A 23,398-nucleotide genomic window follows, 5' to 3' on the forward strand; every position below is an offset into this window, starting at 1 on the left:
TGTTAAAGGAACCCACTGAAGATGATCACCCTCAGATCTACTGAGGGTTTTAGCCTCTTTTAGCTCATCGTTTTGGTCTTTTCACTCTGCTAATATCCAGAAACTGTTTTTAGTTCACCCTCTGAGGTCTAAGGGCATTTTCTTGATTTTTTACAGATCTTCTTAAATTCCCCTTTAAAGGATATTTGCATATAAGCTGATCCCCGTGTCTTTCATATCAAAATGTCCACAACAAACTCAGCTTTCTGTACAGAGAGGCCCAGATTTGTCCTAGAGCAACGTGTAAAAAGATAATTTGGCCCTAAAGCTTAAAAGTAGAAGTTCACTTTTTGAAATTCTTGAAATCTTTTGTGAAAACAAACCTACACCTGTGTGGATGAGACTGTTTTGGTGCTTGAAAGGAGTTTCCGAGTCCCCCGATCATACACAGAGGCCGATCGCGAGTCAGATAGCTATCTTTCCTGTCTCCTAATCCGCCGCTTGAGTGACTTATAATAAAATGCAACGAGAAGGACGCGGAAGCGGAAATTCCTCCGATATTCATTTTCAGATATTAATATTCAGAAGAGCAGAGCTAAAAGGAGTGAATACAGGACCTGACTCCATGTCTACTAGTTGTTAGTATTTGCAAATACAACTTTATAGAAAGCTGAAGTGAAAACGGAAACTTCTGGGTTCTGTTCCAGAAGTAAGAAAAGTTAATTCAAAATCAGACGGATTTTTGCAATAATGTAAATTAGTAGAAATCCAGCCTAGCAAACTAAATAATATGTGTCTGTTGTTTTCACTCTACAGATCTGTTGCTGATGATAGAAATTCAGTTACGTCTTAGTTGCGTTTTTTGTATGCTAAGAATATAACCTTTGTTTAAAGGTCCCATGACATGAAAATGTCACTTTATGAGGTTTTTTAACATTAATATGAGTTCCCCCAGCCTGCCTATGGCCCCCCCAGTGGCTAGAAATTGTGATAGGTGTAAACCGAGCCCTGGGTATCCTGCTCTGCCTTTGAGAAAATGAAAGCTCAGATGGGCCGATCTGGAATCTTCCCTTTATGACGTCATAAGGGGAAAGGTTACCTCCCCTTTCTCTGGTTTGCCCACCCAGAGAATTTGACCCCCCCATGAGAGAGAGAGAGACATCATGGCTTGCAAATGAGCAAAGCATGGCAGTTGGTCAAGGCCACACCCCCACCCTCCACCTTGCCCCCCCTCTCTCCTCCTCAATAGCATTTAAAGCTACAGACACAGAAATGGCACATCCTAAGGAAAGCTCATTGTGGGACTGGCTCTAGTGGCTGTAATTCTGCACCAAGGCTGAATTTCGGGAAAGAGACTTCAGATATAGTATTAGGGACCACTAAGGCCTATATAAAAGAGACTTCAGATACAGTATTAGGGGACCACTAAGGCCTATATAAAAGAGACTTCAGATACAGTATTAGGGGACCACTAAGACCTATATAAAAGAGACTTCAGATACAGTATTAGGGGACCACTAAGGTCTATATAAAAGAGACTTCAGATACAGTATTAGGGGACCACTAAGGCCTATATAAAAGAGACTTCAGATACAGTATTAGGGGACCACTAAGGCCTATATAAAAGAGACTTCAGATACAGTATTAGGGGACCACTAAGACCTATATAAAAGAGACTTCAGATACAGTATTAGGGGACCACTAAGGCCTATATAAAAGAGACTTCAGATACAGTATTAGGGGACCACTAAGACCTATATAAAAGAGACTTCAGATACAGTATTAGGGGACCACTAAGGCCTATATATAAGCATCCAAAAAGCAGCATGTCATAGGACCTTTAACTTTTACTTGACCTACGTTTAAACTTCTGTAGTGACGCTGATCTGTCTAACGAGCAGTTAACAGCAGAAACACACATATGCTGAATAAGAGATTGCATTGAGGCTCTCTATAAGGAGATAATTCATAAAAAAAAGAAAAGTTCTTTACACCTTTTTCTGCTGAACCCAAAAATATCAACTAATGCAGCTTTAAATGTGTCAAATGTACAAGATCCAGTCTGTCAAAGTGAAATGATTCAAAAACAACTATCAATTATCTTTTTCAAAGTGCAATACTTTTTAAAGATGTGAATTTTTTTCCAAATGAAACTCCAGACTGAAGTGTCAGGTTTTGAAGTTTGATATTAATCAAACTTCATCTGCACATCAAATCCTCCAATTGCATTGTTTGTTTTTCGCTTTTTGCAGAAATGACACAATTTGGATGGAAGTGACCCCGAACCCGTACGATCCACTGTAACTGCTGCTGCTGCTGCAAAAAGAGCCAGCAGGGCACACTGGGGGGTGTCACTGAGGGGATGCAAGACCCAATCTGAGGCAACAGACACATCAGAAGAATCCTAATAATAAAATCAGTTTATGCCTGGCATGTTCTGGTGGAAATGGCTTCTGCTCGGACAGAGTGTCCGTTCTCTTTTCAGCCACAAGGTGTCAGTGCTTTCTTATCCACTGCAGGCTGCAGGCCACACATCTGCTCCCCCGCCCCAACCCCACCCACACCCCCCCCAGTCCTGCTGTGTGCATCGGAGCAGTTTTACAGTGGAGTCATTGGGTGCGTTCTGCAGGATGGCCGGTCATGTGACCGAGCAGGGCCAATGAGGATGGAGCAAGTTGTAGAAAAAAAAAAATGAAAAGGAGAAAGCAAGCATCGCTGTGAGGTTTGCCCTTGAAGAGTGGCGTCTGTGTTATTTCCAGTATACACTATATAGTATCCTTTACTGAAGTAGGAATACAAGAACACAAAAATACTCATTACAAGTAAAAGTCTTACATTAAATCCTACTGAAGTATTTTCAGCCAAATCTACTGAAAGTATTCAGAGTAAAAGTAACTACTTAACATACTGTCGGCAGTTCGATCATAAAAATACAATTCTGGCTTTAACTATCTCCTTAAACCAGGAGCGGCTAGTGCAGTGAGAGTACTTCAAATGGACCTGTCTAACAAACGGATAGATAGTATAAGCAGGGTACTACACTAGAAAATATGTCACTTAAAACTTGATTTTAGAAAATACTTGAAAACAGGCTGGAATATTCTTACGGCACTTAAAACAAATGGGGGCTCAATGATAGCATAACATAACTTGATAAGGGAAAAATGCATCCTAATCATCACGCCCGTACCTCAGATTTGTGCCGGCCAGCAGCCGGTTAGCTCGGCTTTGCACAAATATCCTGGCGCCTTCTGTTTCCAATCTCTATGCTAAGCTAAGCTAAGCTAAGCAGCCATAGCTTCATATTTAGCGTACAGACATGTACTCTTGGCCAAAAAAAAGAGAATAAGCGTATTTCATTTGAGTGCAGTACTTGAGTAACATTCCAACCACCCATTCTCTTTAAAGGTTTTCTCATAGATTGACTTAAAACATAAAACACACATACAGGGAGGTGATTATATACCAGTGGTGGAAGAAGTATTACAGATATTAAGATCTTAAATACTTTAGTAAAAGTACTAATGCCACACTGTAAAAATACATTTTAGAAACTGGAAACGATCCAAACTGTTCTGTCAATCAACTAAGTGTTTAGTGCTCATCATTGCAGCTGTACTTGCAGGCCGTTATATTGTTGGGTAGTATTTTATAAACTACAGTACATGTGTTTTGTGTGCAGTAATCTTAATGTGTAAAGTAACTAGTAACTAAAGCTGTCAGATGAATGTAGTGGAGTAAAAAGTACAATATTTCTCTCTGAAATGTAGCGGAGTAGAAGTAGAAAGTGGCATGAAAAGAAAAGACTCAAGTGAAGTACAAGTACCTCAACATTTGGACTGAAGTACAGGACTTGAGTAGATGTCCTTAGTTACCTCCCACCACTGTTATATACTGCACACAAAAATAATAATGATAAAAAAGGAAAAGAATAGTTATTGTCGGGCGCTGAGGATTTACATCAATACTTCATTACTGTTGCTCCTGCCTCCTTGTCTAGTATCACACAACGCACCTGATGTGCCCCAGATGTGTGCTCAGTGCAACAACACTCACCCACATCTGTTCCAGCTCTTTGCAGATCAGTTCCCAGTCAGTGCAGTTCTAGTAAGTAAAAGGATGAACACCATGCACTAAGACATGCACGCACGCACACACACACTCTCTCTCTCTCACAGGGCAACAATGATAACGTTAAAACCTTAAAAAAACAACCTGACAAACACACGTACGCACGCAAACACGCACGCAGGCTCGCTCACTCGCATGCACGCACGCACGCACGCACACACACACACACACACACACACACTCTCACAGGGCAACAATGATAATGTTAAAACCTTAAAAAAACAACCTGACACACACACGTACGCATGCAAACACACACACGCAAACACACGCACGCACGCACGCACAGGGCAACAATGATAACGTTAAAACCTTAAAAAACAACCTGACACACACACCTACACACACACACACACACACACACACACACACACAAACAAACACACACACACACACACACACACACACACACAGGGCAACAATGATAACGTTAAAACCTTAAAAAAGAAAAACCTGACATCAGGCAGTAACAGTCTCAAGAAGCATATAAGGGGGGCATACTGTTAGCTGCCCTGTACGTTTATGTACACGTTTTGTGTTCAGAAACCTTAAAAGTCTTGAGGGTCCACGATCAGATGGGTGTCAGAGCAAAGTGTCCACCGGCAGCTCGGGAGAAACAAGAAACCAGCCCGGAGCTGCTGGCCACATACGAGAGGCGCGTCCGACCTCCTAAAAAAGGCTGCCGTCGTCAGAGGAAACCAAGCTCGGCTGTCAAACGGTTCTCATCTAGGTAGTGGAGTGAATCACACTAACAGAGAGTTTAGAGCTGTAAAAAAAGACGGCTACTTTTCTTACTTTCCAAATCCAAGTCTAGATAAAGAGCGGTCTAAATAATACAAACCCTATAATATCTAGATTGCGTAAACCGCACATTTAATATTTCCCTGCAATTTCATCAGCTGTCGTGCTGATGTTCTCTGTGTGGAAACGTGTGTGTGTGACAGGGTTAGCTAAGTCATATTACACTAGAGACGCAAGTAAAGAGCTTTTTCCTCCTGTGTTTCCTTTCATTCCCATCACTTCCATATGTAACAATATTTACAATGACATCAACTATCAAGGTTAACTTGAAAACTCTAGCAAATAAGCGAGAGAAAAAGAAAATCAAATAGAAAAAGGTGCTATATAATGTACGTATATATGAAAACAGCTGCAGTTGTTCCGGGTGAGAAACGTGCTTTTAAATGCCATGGGTTCCGACGCCTTCACATTTGTTAGTTTGATCATGTACTCACCATTCACCAAGGCAAATTCCTACATAAGTGTAACTTAGGTTGCGTCCGAAATCGCTTACTCAGCACTACATACTCAATATGCATACTATCGTCCAGTATACTTTTGTGTAAATAAACAGTAGTGTGGATCTTTTTCGGGCGCACTGAGCTGTAATTTTCAACGTCACTTCCTGAGAGCCTCCTTGCCGTTGAAGATGCGTAACCGTGGTAACCCCTGCCGACATCAGCTCAAGCCGCATCGCCACATAACGCTTAAATGACCGAAAGAGGTGAATAAGTAGACCAACAGCCGTTTAAATATGTAGAAATGTAAATTAGAGCGTTAAAGAGCTCCTTGGCTTTTGTCCGTTTGTCTGTCATGAACGTTGTCGCGTTGCATTGTGGGATATTTATGCCGGCGTAGTGTCCAGTATTGCATACTGTAATGTTTTACTGGAAATAGTATGCAATTCAAGTACTATTGGTTTCACGCTAAGGTTTCAGGCATACAAAACAAACCTCATAAACTGTTTTAGCCTAGTAAATAGCATGGTAGCATGGAATTTCGGACGCAGCCTTATTGTGGCAAGAAAAACCTTTTCTGATTCTGAATCTGATTCTATCTTACATTATGTTCACCAGCCCGAGAAGGCACAACCTCTTCTTACGCTGTTTTGGTTCGGTTTGTTTGCCTTCATGTTACAGTGCTGCTAATGGCAGTCAGGAAAGAGGTCAAAGGTGAGGGGGGTTGCGTTGGAATGACGTAATGCACAGAGAAAGGTCCAGCCAGGATGTGGGAGCGATGCAGGTCGGAGGAGGAGGAGGAGGAGGAGGAGGAGCCAACTCCTCTGCTGGTTCAGCCTCAGTAACGGTGGGTCTGGTGGGAGTACTGGGAGCTCTGCTGGGATGACGACGAGTATCCCATGGTGCTCTGGGGCTGAGTGGAACCTTGGACGGTGCTTTGGTAACCAAGGCGGGAGCCGGAGTGCTGACGGAAAGTCATACGGAGGGGAAGAGGGGAGAGAAAAACACATCAGTGAGCACCTGGATGCAACATAGAGCTTTCTTTTTTTTGTGATTTCTTTAACAAAATACAAAACATACAACTCGTGAACGTGAACATGTGTGTGTGTGTGTGTGTGTGTGTGTGTGTGTGTGTGTGTATGTGTGTGTGTGTGCATACACAGGTTTATCAGGACACGGAGCTATGCCAGCTGATGTTTGGGGTGTAAAAGTAGGGCTGCCATCACTTATCGATGGATCTATTTATTATTTATTCATGACCTCAATTATTAATACATGATTAATGAACTTGTTAGTAGTTTCACTGGGGAGTTATGTACTGTAACTATTGTTTTGGTGGTGTTTTGTTTTGGTTTGGTTTCTCATGGCAACAGCAACCTGCCGCTGGTCACCAGATACAGTTACAGCACATAACATTTCTGTTGCTGTTGGATTAAACTGCTTTAGAAATGCTGTAAGGCTTACAGAGCCAGGCTGCTTCCAGTCTTTATGCTAAGCTACGTAACTCCATGTTTAGTGGAAAGACGTATTTATAACTATTGGCAAGAAAGTAAATAAAACTACATCCCAAAACGTGAAACTATTCCTTTAAAGACAGGGAGGATCTAATAAAAAGATTCCGCTGGTTGTATTATGGGAAACCGTCTCCTGAAACTCAACAGATACCACATGGGGACTACAAGAACTGTGATTGGTCAGCTTTGGCTGCTTATGTTGTATCCTACCGTTTCTCTTCCTTTAATTATTTGGTATAACAAATGTCAAGACCAATGTAAAAAAATAAAAGAAGTAATAATTGCAAAAAGTTATGAAACAAACTGTGTTTTATCTATAAGTAACATAACTAGGGTTATAATCAGGCTTTCAATTGTTGTCAATTGGTTTTAACAGTTAACTCATTTAACACCTGAACATCGTTTATGACGAATTACTATTAAGTCTGTAAAAACCAATGGACAAAAGGTTAGAAGCTGTTTTCCAGATTGGCTCTCAGAGAGAAGGGAGGAAGATCTTGATGTTTCGGGGTTAGGGTTACCTGCGGCACCGTGGCTCCGTCCGGCGCTTAGCGCCGCCCAAGACGACTGTGATTGGTTTAAAGAAATGCCAATAAACCAGAGCACGTTTTTCTCAGACTACGCTGACAGTGACGGCACAGTCAGACAACTAGCCCCATTCCTGGTATGCCAGCCCAGTCCACTGGTTTATTTATACATATGCTGAGGCCTGACAGCCACCAGCTGTCTCACATGCAGCCTCAGCCACTACTATATATATATATATATATATACACAGTATATATGGATATATATATTATATATATGGATATATATATTATATATATGGATGTATATTGTATATATATATATAATATACATCCATATATATAATATATTAGGGCTGTCAGTGTTAACGCGTTAATTGCGATGTGATTAAGGGCCAACGCAATGCAATGCCAGCATTTATTAATTTATTTTACACTTCACTCGGCTTTGCGTCGTGCCTAACAGGCTACTATTTTGACCCTTTGCAGCACCGTTACTTCTCATCAAGCTGCCACTTCCTCGTAACACATCCTGCTGCTGCAGGCTGCAGGCATGATGGAGAAAGACAGCAGCAATGAAATCCTGAATGGCGCTTTTTATTTTCCAAAACTCCCGGACAGCTCGTAGACAAGTCAAAGCCATATACACGTTGTGTAAAGCCGAATTAAAATATCACCACAGCACGTCAAGCTTGAGCTACCACCTACGGGAGACGGCCGAAAAGGACGCCTCATATGCTGGGAGACGGCTGCTGGGGACGCGCCACAATAATGGGACGGTTGTGATTAAGAAGACTACGGGAAACAAAACGCCACACGGGGGGACACGATCCCCGCTCTGTGTGGTTTTTCACGAACTGCCATGAGACTGGGCTGTCTGACCTGTCTCGTTGCCGTCGAGGGGGACAGTAGTTTTCACGGATACACAGCCTGTACGACACGGAGAAAGCAGCCACACTGGAACTGCTGCAAGGTGCTGCAGACGCTGTCTCCGCTGATCACTGGACGTCAGTGAGGAATCAACATTATTTAGGAGTTACTAAACACCAGATTGACTCTGGTAAGGATAGGGATTTTTAGTTTTTTTAGTTAGGTACTTGGAGGACAGAGTCACACATTTTTCTTTTGTTTACAGTAAATAAATAATTACAAATCTTAAAATCAAGTTCATAAAGTAACTTTCTTTGCATTCATTTGATTCCCAATCAAGATCCACTGGTAAGAATAGCTTTCGATTGTTAATATGTACTTAAAAACTGTTCTGAAATGCAGAATAATAGTATTTTAATCATGTGATAAAATATTTTAATTAATTTTTGATTTTTGATTAATCGCGATTAACTATAGAAATTCAGCGATTAATCGCGATTAAAATTTTTTATCGTTTGACAGCCCTAATATATATATATATATATATATATATATACACACACACACACACAGTATATACTGTATATATCTATATCTATCTGTGATATATTTCTACTCAGACAGAGAGGTCACCTCTATCACACTGTTCTCTGCAGTACACTCATTGACACGTCCTTGCTCTTATTTCACCAGCCTCTCTCCATCACTCAGATACCGCCCTCTCTTTGGCCCCGTGATAAGAGCCCCTGATACAACGGGCGCCAGAGTGGGAAACAGAAACTAGCAGGCACTGCAGTGATTCGCTATCAGCTCGGTCAGCAGGACAATGTGGAACACACAGTCCTTATCTGTTGGACGACAGGCTGTTGTTGTCTGCTGTGTGCGTGTATACGTCTTCCTCGCCGCTGCCAAACACACATACTGTAGATTACACCACTGACATTCTGTGCAAAGAAATGTTCACCATCTGTAGCGTTAGCAGGTTACAACACAGTGCACAGAGCACAAAATTAATATCTATAACCTCACAAAGCTGCATGTAACAATTGTCCTCATCAGTCAATTATTTTCTGAATAATCAAATGTTCTTTAATATGTAATATTACCTAAAACAGCTGTTTTTTTATCAAACAAACAAAGTAGTGTATTTGTTCGGGACTATTTTTAGCGGCGGATTAATCTACATTTGGTACTCTAGGGAGTATTTTAACACTCGCCAAGCGCCAAATGCGGATACATTTTCTGTGGGCGAGGGCTATCGTCACATGTTGGGTAAATGTTTGTACCGAAATGGTGGGGGGCTGACACACGCACACATAAACATACACCGACGCAAACACACGCACACACGGAAACGCCAGCCACCGCGATGGGATAAACCAGCAGGACTTGCAACCCAAACAAGAACATTTTGTGATGCATTAGGCTGTAATACACGCACAACACTTGTTACATTCATTGTTTGTTTGAGTCTTTTAATGGGAGAGAAAAATTAAGAATATCAGCAGCCGCCTAACAACTTCCTTGCGGAGTATAAATCCCACTAACCTGGTACTCTGACTGTAGCAGACCAGTGCCTGAGGAGGCCCCAGAGGGCCCGATCCGAGGTTTCTTGTTGGGGGGCCCCTGGTCCTGGCCGTGTTGTAAACCCCCGCCAGCGGTGGCCCCTGTGGCTCCGGCAGTGCCGTTGGTTTGGGCCAAGTTCTGCTGGGACGGAGCCTGCTGGGCTGCCGTCTGCTGCTGGTTCTGGGCCTGAGTTTGACCTGTGGTCTGCTGGTGCTGCTGGGTCTGGTTCTGCACATGGACACACAGTGCAAAGGTGATTAAGGGCAACTATTATATAGCATTTTCAGGATAATACTTGTATTTTGTGTTTGTACAAGAACATGTTTACATGCTTTAATGTTAAAAAAAACACTTTGTTTTTCTCATACTGCCCATGGCTGCTGCACCTGTATTCACCCTCTGTATGAGACGCTCTGTAGGAGCGCCTGTCTCTTTAAGCCCCCCCTCCCGAAAACACCAAGTCTTCTCTGATTGGCCAGAGTGTTTTCTGGAATTTGCTTTCTGCTCAGCAGCCTCCACTGTTGTTTCATTAGTTGCAGCTGGAGCTACGGCAACGGAGTATATGACAGGACTTTGTACCATGAAAAGAAATCACCAATAAAGGCTTCTAAACCAAATACAACCGGACATGTCCCAGCAGTAATGTGACCCCGAAATTGGGGAGAAACCAGCATTGGCTGTCAAGATTACAGCTATCTCGCGTTAGCATGCAGCTACTTAATATTACATTAGATTGACGCGGATGAAGGCTTCTGAACCAAACACTACCCAATCAGACATGTTTCAGAAAAAATGCGACCCGAAATTCAGGAGAATTTAACAAATTGGCAGCCAAGATGACATATTTGACTGCCGTTAGCATGTAGCTACTATAGTTATCAGTGGATACTAATAGAATATAGCAGCTCTTTCTACAGTCAAAATCACAGAAATAGGCTTTTAAACCAAATACTACAAAAACGGAAATGTTTCAGGGGTAATGTGAACTGGAATTGGGGAGAATTTAACAACACTGGCAGCCAAGATGACATATTTTACTTCCGTTAGCATGTAGTTACATGCGACAATGTCAACCACACTCCAGTCCTGCCTACCTGGAGCAGATGACCAATCAGAGAAGGCCGGCTTAGAGTTGCGTAAGACTTAACCGAGATTAGAAAAAACTGTTGAAAACGGAGCGTTCAGAACAGTTGGAAATCTGAATGTTTTAGCTCACGTGGATTTCTATAAAATACTTTTATCTCATTTGTTTTTTTGGCCACGTTTAACATGAAAATCCGACATTATAACATTGAAGATATGACGTAAGGACGTACGGAAAAGAATAATATGTCCACTTTAAGGGAAGAGGGAATCTGGACATGTGAAATCAGTTTAGTTACTTGCTTGTTAACAGTCTTGTTGTTCTACCTTTTTTGCTTTGACTGAAATGCATATACAGTATAGACAGTATTGATGGGTAACACTTTGTGTCTGTTAGGTGATATTCATATACCATCGATAACACAATTGTTTTCACATTCTCAAAAAGAGGCCAGCTGAGGGGGGTCCCGCTGCAGAATCTGTTGCCCAGGGATGTTTTTTTTAATGAATCTGCCCAGCCATGAGAGGACTCTCTCCATCTGGCTACGACTCAATCTATAACAGGAAACCTTGTACTACCATGGTCTTTCTTGGCATAAACAGGTGCACTTACTGACAAAATGTCCAAAATAAGACAATGCATTTCTGATGACAATAAAACAAGTTACAAAACACTGCTCTTCTTCAAATGTTCATCACTGCTGAGCTGCAATTTACCCAGACTGTCCCAGAATATTCCACAATAAAAGCACAAAGCCTGAAACACAGAGATATTTAAAGATATTTATAGATATTTTAAGTCATTTTTCAAGTTTCTTCAGTGGGATCATTTGATGCCTTTCTCTATTTTATTTGTTTGCAAATTTCCAAATTGTGTGTGTGAATGTGTATCCCTCCCTTCCTGATGAGCAGGTGGCACCTTGCATTAGAGCTGTCATAATGCCAAATGTTGCTGTACAATTACTTGTCTCAGAAATAATTGCGATTAACAATATAATCGTCTCTTTAAGCCACATTTAAAAATATTTGTTGATGTATTACTTTTGAAACCAAATTAAAGTTTTGAATAAATCCCAGGATACATCTTTTTTGCATCACTGTCATGTTACCCAGATAATGTAATAAGACAAAAAGATAGCCTTAAGTTAACAAGCCCTCTTTATGATCAGAAAAAGAACTAACTATCTCTATCACCCCCTTGTCATTTTTGTTGCTATGAACGTGTATAGGGTCAAGTGCCAACAACTAACAATTGAGATAATAATACAAATATACAGTCTGACCAGTAATCACCTATATAATTACAATTTGGCATATCTAACCAAAATCAACAATTACCAGTCATACGCCTTAAGACCTTAGCTAATGTTAGCAATGAATTGCTGTTAAACAAAGAAGCCGCGATTATGTAGAAAAATGGACAATTAGACAATTATGTAATAACTGTTACAGGCCTACCTTACATGCCATCAGGGTATGAATGAAGGGGTGAATGTTGGCTTGTGTTGTTAAACGTTTGACTAGAAAAGTGGGTTACACTTTACTTGAAGGTATCTACATAAGAGTGACATGACACTGTCATGAACATGTCATCAACATTATAAAGTCATAAACGCTTATGACATATAACACTTATTTTAGTGTCATTCGGTTTTTGTCATGACAAATTATGGTGAGGGTTAGAGTTAGGGTTAGGGTTCATGTGTCATGACTGTGTCATGTGTTCATGACAGTGTCATGTCACTCTTATGTAGCTACCTTCAAGTAAAGTGTTACCGAAAAGTGCTATAAAAATGCAATCCATTTACCATATAGCGTTTGAAATACTTTGTCATCTGTGCAGTTCTGTTTTGTGTTATTATGACAGTCCTATGTTCCTGTGACTTATGCTCTTAACATACTGATTAACACCCTAGCATAGAAACATCAGTGTTGTCCTCACTGTGATAAATAACCAGGGACAAACCACATACTTGTAAAGCTAAACAAACTGCTGTACTGGCCAGGAAAGATATTGCAGAATGTGGCGAACATTACAGCTAAACCCTGCAACCTTTACCTGTGTGACTTGAGGCTTGAATCAGCTGCTCATGTTTGTCCAGCTGGTGTTTTTTTTTTCCTCCGGCATGAATCTCTCTGGACAGTAACACAATCTCACTAGTTTCCACCGGCTTCCATTGAAGCAAGTCATGTTCTTTTAATATGATGGAGGCTCCTACCAAGATCTAGATTGACAATATTGTAGATCATTTATGCTGTGCAGGTATTTCGAATAACACCCAACACCGGGCTGTGCTATTTTCAACTTGTCAGAACTGTGTGGACATCTGAAAATGATGCTCATTAGGGCCCATTCACACCAAAAAAAAAATCCGTCGATCTTCCGCAGGGCTGTGTGGGAGTGTCACCGAAACGGCCCGTTTGTGTGACGTCACGTTGTGTTTCCTTTAACCCCCCCAATGTAGCACAAGAAGGCTTTATATTTCACAGTTACTGTTTTCGGTCAGATCGTTTATAGATCTCGACGTTTCCGACTGCACTTGAAGGCAGCTTCATTTCACGGAGAAAGAGAGAAAGAAAAGACACGAGTGGGACAGATAGACTGTGCTTTGTTGTTTGGCAAACATTGTGTTTGGTGTTTTAAAGTTTTCTTGTGGCAGCAATAGAGGCAGTGATGTTTCCCCGATAACTGTATGGGACACTCACACCCCCTCAAAACTAACTGGGGTTGCGTTTCTCTAAAAGTTGAGTCGGTCTCAACTTTTTGTCACAGGGCCGCTGCGTTTTTTTGCCTGTGCCCCCCTGTGTCAAACTCCGCCACAGCCTGAACACACTGCCCCCATTCAAAAAGACGACCTGCCGACGCAGGCTGTGTGAATGCAGACTCATCCCTATTATGAGAATAAAATATTCTCATAATAGGGATGACTTCAAACACTTCAAACACAGGATGTGTCTCGAGTCTGAAAGCTATTTAAAGTAATGAAATGAAACTGGTGGAGTGGCCAGTTGACTTTTTTTTTTTTTTTTACCTTTTCTGTTTTCTCCTCTGGCTCGTCTTCATTTAGGAACTCTCGTTTTGGGTAGGGGATCTGACACCCAGCAAACACACTAGAGGCAATCACAGAGAATCAGTGATGTAAATGTTTCTGCATGTTCCACTCTGATTCCACCACACCATCCAAAACACAGAGGGGGGCGGACAGGAAGGTAGGTTAGAAGTTAAAGGCCATTTTCGTCATACTTAAAGTGTAACTCTCGCCAAAATGCAACCTAGGGTCTTTTTGTGAATGTACCAGAGTCAAACTTTCGTTTAAAAGCATATTTAGGACAGACAGTATTTTCGTTTTTCGGTCAAATGGCCTTTTGAATGGGAGTGCTAGGGGCACTTTTGCGCTAGCCTCAAAATAGCTATTTTTAAAACACTAAGAAGGCTCGACACAACATGAAACTTTGCTCGAAGTATCACCAGGGGCTCTACACCTTAACGAAAGCGTTGACAACATTGTTTGTGTACCCAGAGTTTACTAAAAAGAAAGGTTTTCAACAACTCACCGTAGCTGTTGTTGTTTCTGGCTGCAGCCATTTTATCAGTCAAAAACAATTGATTTCCGAATGCAACGTAACAGGGAGGAGAGTAAAGATGGAAAGCTCCTAAAGCTTAGTTCCATATAAATGCACGGATTATTTCTTGTTTTGTCGTTATTGAAAAACAATATTGACCTCGTAGTTGAAAAAGGAGCCTCATATGGAGTCCGTTCATTCGCATTCGGATATCGACTCGTTTTGACTGCCGAGGTGGTAGCGGCCGGAAAGAACAAGACCTACGGTGAGTTGTTGAAAACCTTTCTTTTTAGTAAACTCTGGGTACACAAACAATGTTGTCAACGCTTTCGTTAAGGTGTAGAGCCCCTGGTGATACTTGGAGAAAAGTCTCATGTTGTGTCGAGCCTTCTTAGTGTTTTAAAAATAGCTATTTTGAGGCTAGCATAAAAGTGCCCCAAGCACTCCCATTCAAAAGGTCATTTGACCGAAAAACGAAAATACGGTAAATCTTAAAAGTGGCGATTCCGTCCTAAATATGCTTTTAAACGACAGTTTGACTCGGGTAGATTCACAAAAAGACCCTAGGTTGCATTTTGGCGAGAGTTATTCTTTAAAGAAGTGAATCAGTGTGGGTCTGAATCAAGACAAAGGAAAGCTCACTCGGTGGTTGGTAACGGCTCCTCCAGGAAGTAGGGGTCCTGCAGCGCCTGCTCTGATGTGATTCTTTTGGTGGGGTCCATGGTGAGAAGTTTCTGGAGCTGAAGGCAGAGAAGAATCACGGTATTGTTTTTATGGTGGTGTCTGCAGAACTCCTCAATATACAGTCACAAAGTATGAGGACATGTTCTGCATTGTTTAGTTTAACCCCTTGTGTTTTCTTTCCGTCGACCATGAACTTGTTTGGAGCTTTTTTCGATGCTTTTGACGATTTGGTCACTTATACAGTATGCACCACTAATACCAACTTGTGTTGTTTTAATAATACGTTTTACACTTATTCTTGGAAAATTGGTCAACAAACCTCATTTATGTGAAATTGGGCCTATTTTTTGTTGTTGGAAAAAAGCAGAAATTCTGAATTATTTTGCCTTATAGGTCGGATCAGAGGATGTTGAGTGGATCACGGGTATCAAAGTTTATTCAGGATACTGCAACATTTTTTTTCAAATGCTATAAAATTCATTCATTTTACCTGAAGATAGTTGTAGGGAACCATCCATGTTTTTTTGGGGCAATTCAGTTGAAAGAAACTCATTTTCGTGAGATTTGATCATTGGCATTATCATTGCCCCTAAAACGGCCATATAAGGTTCTGTTCTGTTTCATTCATAAAATGTTACCAAATAGTAAAAAGAAATAAAATCATACTTCAAAACCTGCTGTCAGATATCAGCAGAGACAAACAGAATGAATGTAGAATGATGGCTCAATTTTTTTTATAATCATCAAAAATGTTTTTCCCACAGTAGTTCTTCTGCAAACCAAAAGAAGCAGAGACATAAGACGTGTCCATATATGATGGTGTGTGTGTACCCACCAACAGAAACACTTTGCTGTCTGGTTTCACTTTATGCTTCTCCATGTATTTGATTAAGCTGCTGTTTGCATACCTGAGAAATGAGAAAACACAACAATACATCAACAAAAAAAATCTTTATTTTGTATTTTTGGTTTATTGGTTTATAAGTTTCTGATCATCTACTCACGTTGTCCTCCTGAAGTCTTTCTGCAGTGTTGGATACTCTGGCATCTTTCTAATGTCTTCCCAGTCCTTATCTGTGGAATACAAAGAACATACTACAACTTTATATATAGATAGGGCTGGGCAATATGTCGACATTATATCGATATCGTGATATGAGACTAGATATCTGTCTTAGATTTTGTATATCGTAATATCGTGATATGACATAAGTGTTGTCTTTTCCTGGTTTTAAAGGCTGCATTACAGTAAAGTGATGTACTCTTCTGAACTGACCAGACTGTTGTAGCTGTTCTATTATTTGCTGTTTCCCCATTTAGACATTATGTCCACATTACTGATGATTATTTATCTAAAATCTAAGTGTGAAGATATTTTGTTAGAGCACCAACTGTCAACCCTAGAATAGCGCCGCAATATCGATATCAAGGTATTTGGTCAAGAATATTGTGATATCTGATTTTTTCCCTATCGCCCAGCCCTATATATATATTATTATTATGTTTTAAGGCTGGGTTCACATAGCAGTCCTCAGGGGGTCCTGCGAAAACGCAGGTCTTTTGATTCGTTTTGAAGGGGGGGTAGTGCGTTTAGGCTGCGGTGGTGGCGGCCACAGGGAGGAGCCGAAAGAAAACTGCAGCAGGCGCCTGGATAGCTCAGTTGGTAGAGCTGGCGCCCGTATAGAGGTTTACTCCTTGACACAGAGGGCCCGGGTTCGCCTCCGACCGGCAGCCCTTTGCTGCATGTCATACCCCCCCTCTCTCCCTCCCTTTCATGTCTTCAGCTGTCCCATCAAAATAAAGGCCCGGAAATGCCCAAAAAATAATCTTAAAAAAAGAAAACCGCAGCAGAAAAGTTGATAAAGATTCAACTTTAGGAGAAACACAACCCAGTGTCACCCTGCAGTGGCCAATCATGTAACCAGCCATCAGACAAGAGTCCGTTTTGAGGCGGTGTGAGAGTCCCGTACAGGAATCAGTAAACATCACTGTCTCTGTCACTGCCATAGGACAGTTTTAAAAACTATGAGGGTCAAAAATGAAACACCAGCACTAAACTGCCCAGGAGTTTGTGTAACAGCTGTTTCCTCCAGCACAAAGCACAGTCCCTCGTCTCTTTCTCTTTCTCTTTCTCTGTTTCTCCGTGAAATGAAGCTGCTTTCAATGCAGTCGGAAATGTCAAGATCATAAAAACAATCTGACGGAAAACAATATGTGTGAAATAGAAAGTCTACCTGTGCTACCTTGGGGGTGTTAAATAGCAGGACGTCATACAAATGGGACTTCTTGTTGACGTTCGAAGTATTGTCAAACAAAACAGAGGCTAGCTCGCCTCTCCCCCCTCCTCATCCCGTCCCCTCCCTTCCGCGCACTAACCCCCCCCCCAACCCCCACCCCCAAATCCTTGTTGTCTGTTATTGGGTGGGAGACTGTTTGTTATGTTTGGTGGTGCAGGTTGGCGCAGTTTGTTTTTGTTGCCGTTTGTGGAGCCTGGGCTGTCTACAGAGACCGTGTTTTTTTACAGTGTGTTCAGGGGACAGGCAGCTAACAGAGTGAGGCGATGTTTGCTGTATGTGACAAAAAATGTTGTAGCCTAAAAAACGCGTGACATCGCTTAGAGTACCTTTAAGTGAAACTCCCACCGCGAGATCATGAACAGATTGTCCCTGTGGCGAATCCATGGATCGCTTGAAGTTGTCTAAATAGAAAATGGAAGGACATGTACTCTACGTGTTTGTTAAAGCTCTAGGATATGTGCTAGTGCTAATGGACACACACTAAATCGCCACGGGGCACCTTTATGTAAACATTCAACAGAATAAGATACGATACGACTCACCATCCGATACGATTCACGGTTTTAAGTTTTTTTGCATACACAGGCTGTGTGTATTTGCGGTTGTGTGTATTGTGTGCAGACCTGCGGGGAAACCCATGACGCTGAATATCCTGTCCAGCTGGTCATGATGGAAAGGGTTACTGGTTTTGATGTCTTCCTGGCGACAGTGGAAGATGGGCTCGGACGTTAGCAGCTCCGCAAAGATGCAGCCAATTGCCCAAATATCTGGTTCATTTAAACACACACACACACACACACACACACACACACACACACACACACACACACAGTTAGTTAGTTTTGTCTTCTTGAAGATGAGCTTTACGTTTTATCAGTGGCATGCATAAGAGTTCAGAAACCAGTTTTGACCCAAATGTTTGATGATCTTATACGTAAATGAATTTTTCTACTACTTTACTGCAAAAGTGAAATCTTTTTTTTTGCTATTTCTGCAAAAGTTAAAGTGAGAAAGAATTTCTGAGAAACAATTAGTGCAACTTTTATATCTGACCGTCTTTCTTTCATTCATTTTAGGGCTGTCAATCGATTAAAAAATGTAATCTAATTAATTACATACTCTGTGATTAATTAATCGCATACATAATTAACGGTGCCTGAACCGATACTTTTTAAGAAAGTAGAAAAAGAAAAGAAAAAAAAAGGGTACTAAACAACAGTTGGTGACATTAAAGAACGGCTTGTTTATTGCTAAGGCCATATGGTCAAAATTAAATGATTTAATAATAATGTATAACAATAACAATAACTAATTTCACTAGTAAATTGCTGTTGAACGACAAAAACAACCACCAGATGGGAAAAGGTAGTAGCTGTAGTTTACCAGTTTCATTGAACGCACCGTCTGTGTTGTTTCTCCGACGGCAGCTGCAGATTGTTACATCCCGGTGTTGAATCCTCTACAGTAAAACACAGTCACACTTTACACCGTTTAGCGTTAGCTGTCAGCATTTAACCGTGTTTAATCCAGCTACTAGCTAGCGGTAGGCTAACGTTAGCTGCTGTCGAGTATAGTGTTAACTAGCTAGCGGTAGGCTAACGTTAGCTGCTGTCGAGTATAGTGTTAACTAGCTAGCGGTAGGCTAACGTTAGCTGCTGTCGAGTATAGTGTTAACTAGCTAGCGGTAGGCTAACGTTAGCTGCTGTCGAGTATAGCGTTAACTAGCGTCACGTGCAGCGCTGTTTGTGTTTCCTGTAACGTCTGTTTCAGAGCAGCAGAGAAGAGCAGACATGTCAGTGGAATTTCGGTAGCCAGGGTTGGCAGGAAGAAGATTTTTACAAGTAATTGTTCTAATTAATAATCCAGGCAGAACATTCTCGTCTCCCTCCTTCATTTTACAGTCCAATGCTGGCTAGAATGGCTCCGGGTCAAACGTCAATATGGAATAGATTAATCTTAATAATTTTTTCTCAGATTAATTAATCGTAATTAACGCGTTCTTTTGACAGCCCTAATTCATTTAGAGATAATCACAAACACAGTGGAGGCCTGAGACTGACTGACAGTGTTGTCTCATGTTCCACGAATGACATGTAGACACAGCTGCTTCATGATGAAGACCATAGATGGCAGGGGACTCCTTTCCACAAAGGAATGCGTGTCCCTACACTGAAAGACCTTGGGGAAACACTAAAAGACTGAAAGATTATTCTGCTGAAAGGACAGCTACTTTGTTTCAGTGGAGCAAACAATCAGGGGTCAAAGTCCTGAGTTAGTGCAGACACACACACACACACACACACACACACACACACACACACACACACACACAGACCCAGACTCACCGATAGCTTTGGTGTAGTGCCGGGCCCCCAGCAGCAGCTCAGGGGCCCTGTACCAGAAGGTCACCACCACAGGGTCGAGGTCTGCCAGCGGCTTGAGGGGGGAGTTGAAGAGTCTGGCGAAACCCATGTCAGCTACAGGAGGTTTGTAAAGAAGACACAGGAAGTGAGCAAACAAAGACATTCTCAGAGAGCACCTCAGGCCCTCAAACCCACCCACGACCCCGGATCGTAGACACATCAAGGCAATATTTGAAGTTTGAAAACTAGCTTAAATCAACAGAGAAGAGTGTCTCTCTTACTGGGAACCAAAATGACATTCTCTATCCAGCTTCTAACAATCACACTTCAGAGTGCTCTAAACTTAAGAGTGAAAAGTTATTTGCTAGAAATGAAGAATCACATATTTATGGAGCGACTCACTCCCTACATCTACCATGTTCTTTTAAATGAACCCTTGCATTTCACTCAGTGTTATTTATTGTATTTCTTTGAAATCCATAACATCTTTAGTAGCAATTAACGTGAAATAATCTCAGCTATAATATATAAATATGTAGATAGTGATGAAATAAATGGAAAATAGTTGAAATGGAAAAGAGAAAACTAAAGCAGGAACTAAAGGCTACTGCTGGTGGATGAAGTAAAACAGAGAAAACTTAAAATCCTAAATTATAATGAAAATTAAGTGCCACAGTAGTCTGGATCAACATCATTAACGGAGAGTTCCGGCGCTGCTGGAAGTTTCGCCGGACGTCCCTCACAAGAAACGTTACACGCTAACAATGGCAAGTTGTGAAGAAAATACGGACGGTGCAACAAGGCAGACCTGCTTGGTTCGTTCAGGGAACGATTGTAAAGATTTACAAGGAATATGTTTAGGGCATTTCCTCTCTAACTGGGACGTTGTGGGACCGATTGGTGGGATTGCTGTGGACCAAGTACACACAGAGATACACTGGTAAGAGCCAATGAGGTTTAACCATGTATCAGCTAATTTAAATATCTCACGTTACTGTGTTGTGTCAACAGTTAACTTCATTTAATATTGTATGTGGCGTTCTCTTTTGCGGGGTGCAAATGTTCCACCAAAACAAGTTCCTTCCCAAGACCATTCTGCAGAGCCACCGTCGCTGCGTCCAGAGCTTAGCGCCGCCCAAGAAGATTGTGATTGGTTTAAAAAAAGCAAACAACCCCTGACCGTTTTTTCTCCTATCCAGGATTGTACGCTCCTGTTGCCAGACCTTCCTCCGCAACGCTGTGGAGATAGGTCTGGCAATGTGAGTCTAGTACCCAGGTTGGTGCCTTTCTCAAGAGCACCTTGGCAGTGCCCAGGAGGTGAACTGGCACCTTTCCAGCTACCAGTCCACACTCCGTACTTTGGTCCGTACGGGGACTTGAACCAGCGAAGCACACACATGACGGGTGTATTGCAAAGGAAGTGCAGTGTCGAGTGCAAGCTCTTGAGATCTACGGGACATACAGTATGTTAGTAGTGTGTTATGTACACACTGTGTAGTGTATTGTACAGTATATTCATGAACAGATGACGAAAGTTTTCATACCAAAATACCTTATCTTATGTAGAAAGTAACTGTACGCTGCTTTAAGCCTATATATATATATACCGGTAATCGTTTTTTTAAACTGCATTGTGGAATATGTGTGGAAGTGGAACAAAATCTAACTGCAAGCAGATATAAACAAGTCCCCCAGCGCAAGTCACCCCCGTGCAGCAGCTAATAAAATATAATACTGCGTTAAGTGTGATTTATGGTCCTGTGGGGGCTCCACGCAGAGCTTTCGCCGTAGCCTACGTAAGTGGCCTGATGTTTATACATCTGTGTTGGTGTGTGAGTCAAACTCCTTAAGAGAATAGCAGGGCCGTGTGTGTGTGGGGAGTGAGTGGTAGAGTGAGAGAGAGAGTGACAGTGATTATCTGAGACTGAGTAGTGACTCTAGAGTCCTAGTGAGAGAACCAAAGTGTCTCCCCTGTTCTTTCTGACCACGGTAGGAAATCTGGAGCAGGAGAAGTTAACCCTCTCCTTGATTTCATGTTGTTTATGGAGAAGGAGAACCAGGAAATGATTTGGAGGAAATGCAACGCTACCAAGCCACAGCCGAGCTACGTGCGTCGCTGTGACGTATAGTTAAATTTTTCGAGTGCACGTCAGGCTACGGCGTAGGGTCTGATGTAGGGTCCATGTCTCCACTTACCTACGTACGTACCCACGGCGTTGATTTAACGCAGAAGCATAAATCACGCTTTAGCCTGGTAAGTTATAGCAGAAACAATAATTTAGTACCATTCCTGTGTGCACTGGGTTTATAAATAGACTCCAGCATTGCAGCAGTCCCCTGGCCAGCTGGCTTATACAACAGCACTGATCTGAGCTCCCTGTCCACCTCTCAGCCAGAAGGTTAAACACTGCAGCTATATGACACTCAAACAAGTCAACAGCCTCATTGCTCATTGATCCATTGTCATGATGATAGTGCTATTTACAAATTTCAATGAGTCAAGCAGTTTACAGAAATATGTCTTACCGATTTTAACTCTTCCTCGTTCAGGACCTTCCCCCATCACCAGGATGTTGGCTGGTTTCTGCAGGAGACAGATATATATTAAAGTGTGCATAATACAGTGCTCACTTTCATTAACAAGTGTTAAACCTCTTGTATAATAGCCACATGTGACAATACGATGTTGAGCATGTACGTGTTCAGTGGCCTGTATTGGTGCCCTGTTGGTTATTGAACCACACGACCACATGAGCCTGTCAGTCAGCCTTTCTGTGAAAGTGCACTTCAAACTCTAATGGACTCATGTGACAGCACACACAGACCATAGACTGTAAAAGAAATGGACCAACAGATCCCATGTCTCTGGACGGAGACCAGTGAAGGCCTTTAGAAGCTCTTTTCCGGTGATGGCTGAGCGTTACTGAGCAGCCTCCAACTGAGCTTGAAGACGTAGATGTGACGTGAGCAACCTGTGAGGAAATTTGGAAGTCTTCTGGTAGCTGTGCCAAGAGAAATCTCAATCATTCCCAATCTAGCAGAGACGGAGAGCGTAGGTATATGTAAGGAGATAACAGACACAGGCTAATTATTGATCACTAAAATGATAGTTAACATTAGTAATTACACTTAAACTGAGTAAAAGCTGAGACAGTAGTGTTTAGTAGTCTAATTAAACTTTTCTTTTGACAGTGGAACAAGTTGCAAACACAATATTGAGACCCTGTAAAGCCTATTTACACATCGTGCACACACAAAGCAACATTAGCATTGTTTCTGTCCACTTGACTAATGTAAGTCCAATATTAGCTCCGGTTGGCTTTCCACCAACTCCTGAAGGAAATATTGGCTCTTTTATTGCTTACATGCTTCGCTATGTTCGACAGCTAGTCACAAACTTTAGGTGCTGAGTAGGGATGGGTCTCCAGACACGGTTCTTTTTAGGACCCGGTTCCAAATTTCTCAAAACCTAAAAATGAATAAGGTCCGAGCTTATCAGAACTGCTATCGAGACTAGTGGATCATATAACATTATGTCTAAAAATAGATACGTGTGCTATCCAGAAAGAATTATTTACGAGC

The 23,398-nt window shown here is 41.7% G+C and overlaps 1 protein-coding gene across 9 annotated transcripts in view; it reads right to left on the bottom strand.

The window, feature by feature from the left end:
* Positions 1-2,099: 2,099 nt before the first annotated feature.
* Positions 2,100-23,398, bottom strand: part of cdk19 (cyclin dependent kinase 19) — a 68,082-nt gene continuing 46,783 nt past the window's right edge. For 4 of the 9 annotated variants that reach the window (XM_078274408.1, XM_078274414.1, XM_078274413.1 and 1 more), the window contains 9 exons: positions 22,343-22,400; positions 19,799-19,930; positions 18,077-18,220; positions 17,780-17,854; positions 16,161-16,230; positions 15,992-16,064; positions 15,115-15,212; positions 9,808-10,053; positions 2,100-6,312 (listed from right to left, as the gene is read on the bottom strand). In XM_078274408.1, the coding sequence (XP_078130534.1) occupies positions 6,057-6,312; positions 9,808-10,053; positions 15,115-15,212; positions 15,992-16,064; positions 16,161-16,230; positions 17,780-17,854; positions 18,077-18,220; positions 19,799-19,930; positions 22,343-22,400 (1,152 nt within the window). In that variant the 3' untranslated portion in view covers positions 2,100-6,056. Of the gene's footprint in view, positions 6,313-8,892; positions 9,165-9,807; positions 10,054-13,940; positions 14,020-15,114; positions 15,213-15,991; positions 16,065-16,160; positions 16,231-17,779; positions 17,855-18,076; positions 18,221-19,798; positions 19,931-22,342; positions 22,401-23,398 lie in introns of all 9 variants that reach the window. The other 5 variants (XR_013503409.1, XM_078274409.1, XR_013503410.1 and 2 more) reach the window with 5 other exon arrangements.

Source organism: Sander vitreus, chromosome 18 (assembly GCF_031162955.1).
Source record: "Sander vitreus isolate 19-12246 chromosome 18, sanVit1, whole genome shotgun sequence".
NCBI lineage: Eukaryota > Metazoa > Chordata > Actinopteri > Perciformes > Percidae > Sander > Sander vitreus.